Source organism: Vollenhovia emeryi, unplaced genomic scaffold (assembly GCF_000949405.1).
Source record: "Vollenhovia emeryi isolate VEMERY1.0 unplaced genomic scaffold, V.emery_V1.0 DF951597.1, whole genome shotgun sequence".
In the NCBI taxonomy this organism is placed as follows: domain Eukaryota; kingdom Metazoa; phylum Arthropoda; class Insecta; order Hymenoptera; family Formicidae; genus Vollenhovia; species Vollenhovia emeryi.
The window spans coordinates 1-1078 of record NW_011954769.1 but is presented as its reverse complement, the minus strand read 5'-3'; the positions used below and the strand labels follow the sequence as shown (position 1 = coordinate 1078).

The 1078-nt window shown below is 62.8% G+C and overlaps 1 protein-coding gene across 1 annotated transcript; it reads right to left on the bottom strand.

Annotated features, from left to right (window-relative positions):
- Positions 1-55: 55 nt before the first annotated feature.
- Positions 56-984, bottom strand: LOC105558697 (the record flags this gene model as incomplete). Its single annotated transcript, XM_012006563.1, has 1 exon — positions 56-984. A coding segment is annotated over exon 1 (929 nt), but the record flags the coding sequence as incomplete, so codon positions are not given.
- Between the last annotated feature and the right edge of the window lie 94 nt (positions 985-1078).

The window sequence follows — 1078 nt, the reverse complement described above, 5'->3', positions numbered from 1 at the left end:
TTTATAGGGGCGCCCCCAAGGGTCTTCGTTAAGGGAGCTTATTAGCTCCTCCCACGCTTTCTCCTTGGCAGTCCTGATTGTCGCCCGCAAAGCTTTCCTTCTTTGGCGGTACTCCTCCACGAATCTCTCCTCCTCCGCAGGTGGAGTTCCCCTCCTCCTTCTGGCCCGCAGGACGGCTCTCCTGGCAGCCACCGAGGATTTCCTCAGCGCGTCTATCTCTTCCGACCACCAGTAGGCCGCCCTGCGGGCGACGAACCTGGCGCGCGGCATAGCGGCGTCGCACGCACTCGTCAGCACCCGCTGCACCCACCTAGCCTCCTCTTCCACTGTGGGCGCAGGGTCCGGCTGCGCCCACAGTGCCGCGATTAGGGACTCCTTAAGTTTGTCCGGGTCCAACTTATCTGCCCTCCACCTAACCATTCGTTCTTGCGATCTCTTCCTCCCATTCTCCCATGCGAACTTTATGTGGATGGGAAGATGGTCGGAAAGCAACTCAAGGCCATCCACCACCCCCCATCCACTTATCCTCCTCGCGGCCGCAGGGGAAGTCCACGTCAAATCGACGATTGACTCCCCCTGCGGCCTTACGCAGGTGCTGACGTTCCCTACGTTTTCTAGGTGGAGGCCTAGGCGCGCGGCCCAGGCCTCCACGTCTGCCCCCTTGGCGTCCGGCCGCCGGGAACCCCAAAGTGCCGATTTGGCATTGAAGTCCCCGGCGACCAGGATCGGTCCGGGGAGATACTCCCGGACCAAGTCCTCCAGCTCCTCAAGTCTCGCGTCCGCTTCGGCACGGGTAAGGCTGGGCCTCAGGTAGACCCCAATTACAAACAGGGGCCCCCATTTGGCCACCACCCAGCCCTCCCCGGCCTTGAGTTTCGAGAAGGGGGGAGCCCGCTCCCCCGTTCTCCTCCAGACGATCGCCGCCGAGCCGTCCGTGCTCCCCGCCCAACAGGGGCTCTTAGGAACACGGTACGTGTTTGGCATACTCAGCGACGATGCCAAGTCCGCAACCACGCTCCGCCAGGCTGTGGAGGAACAGATCCTGAGCCTGGCGGGCGTGGTTGAGATTCGCCTGGAG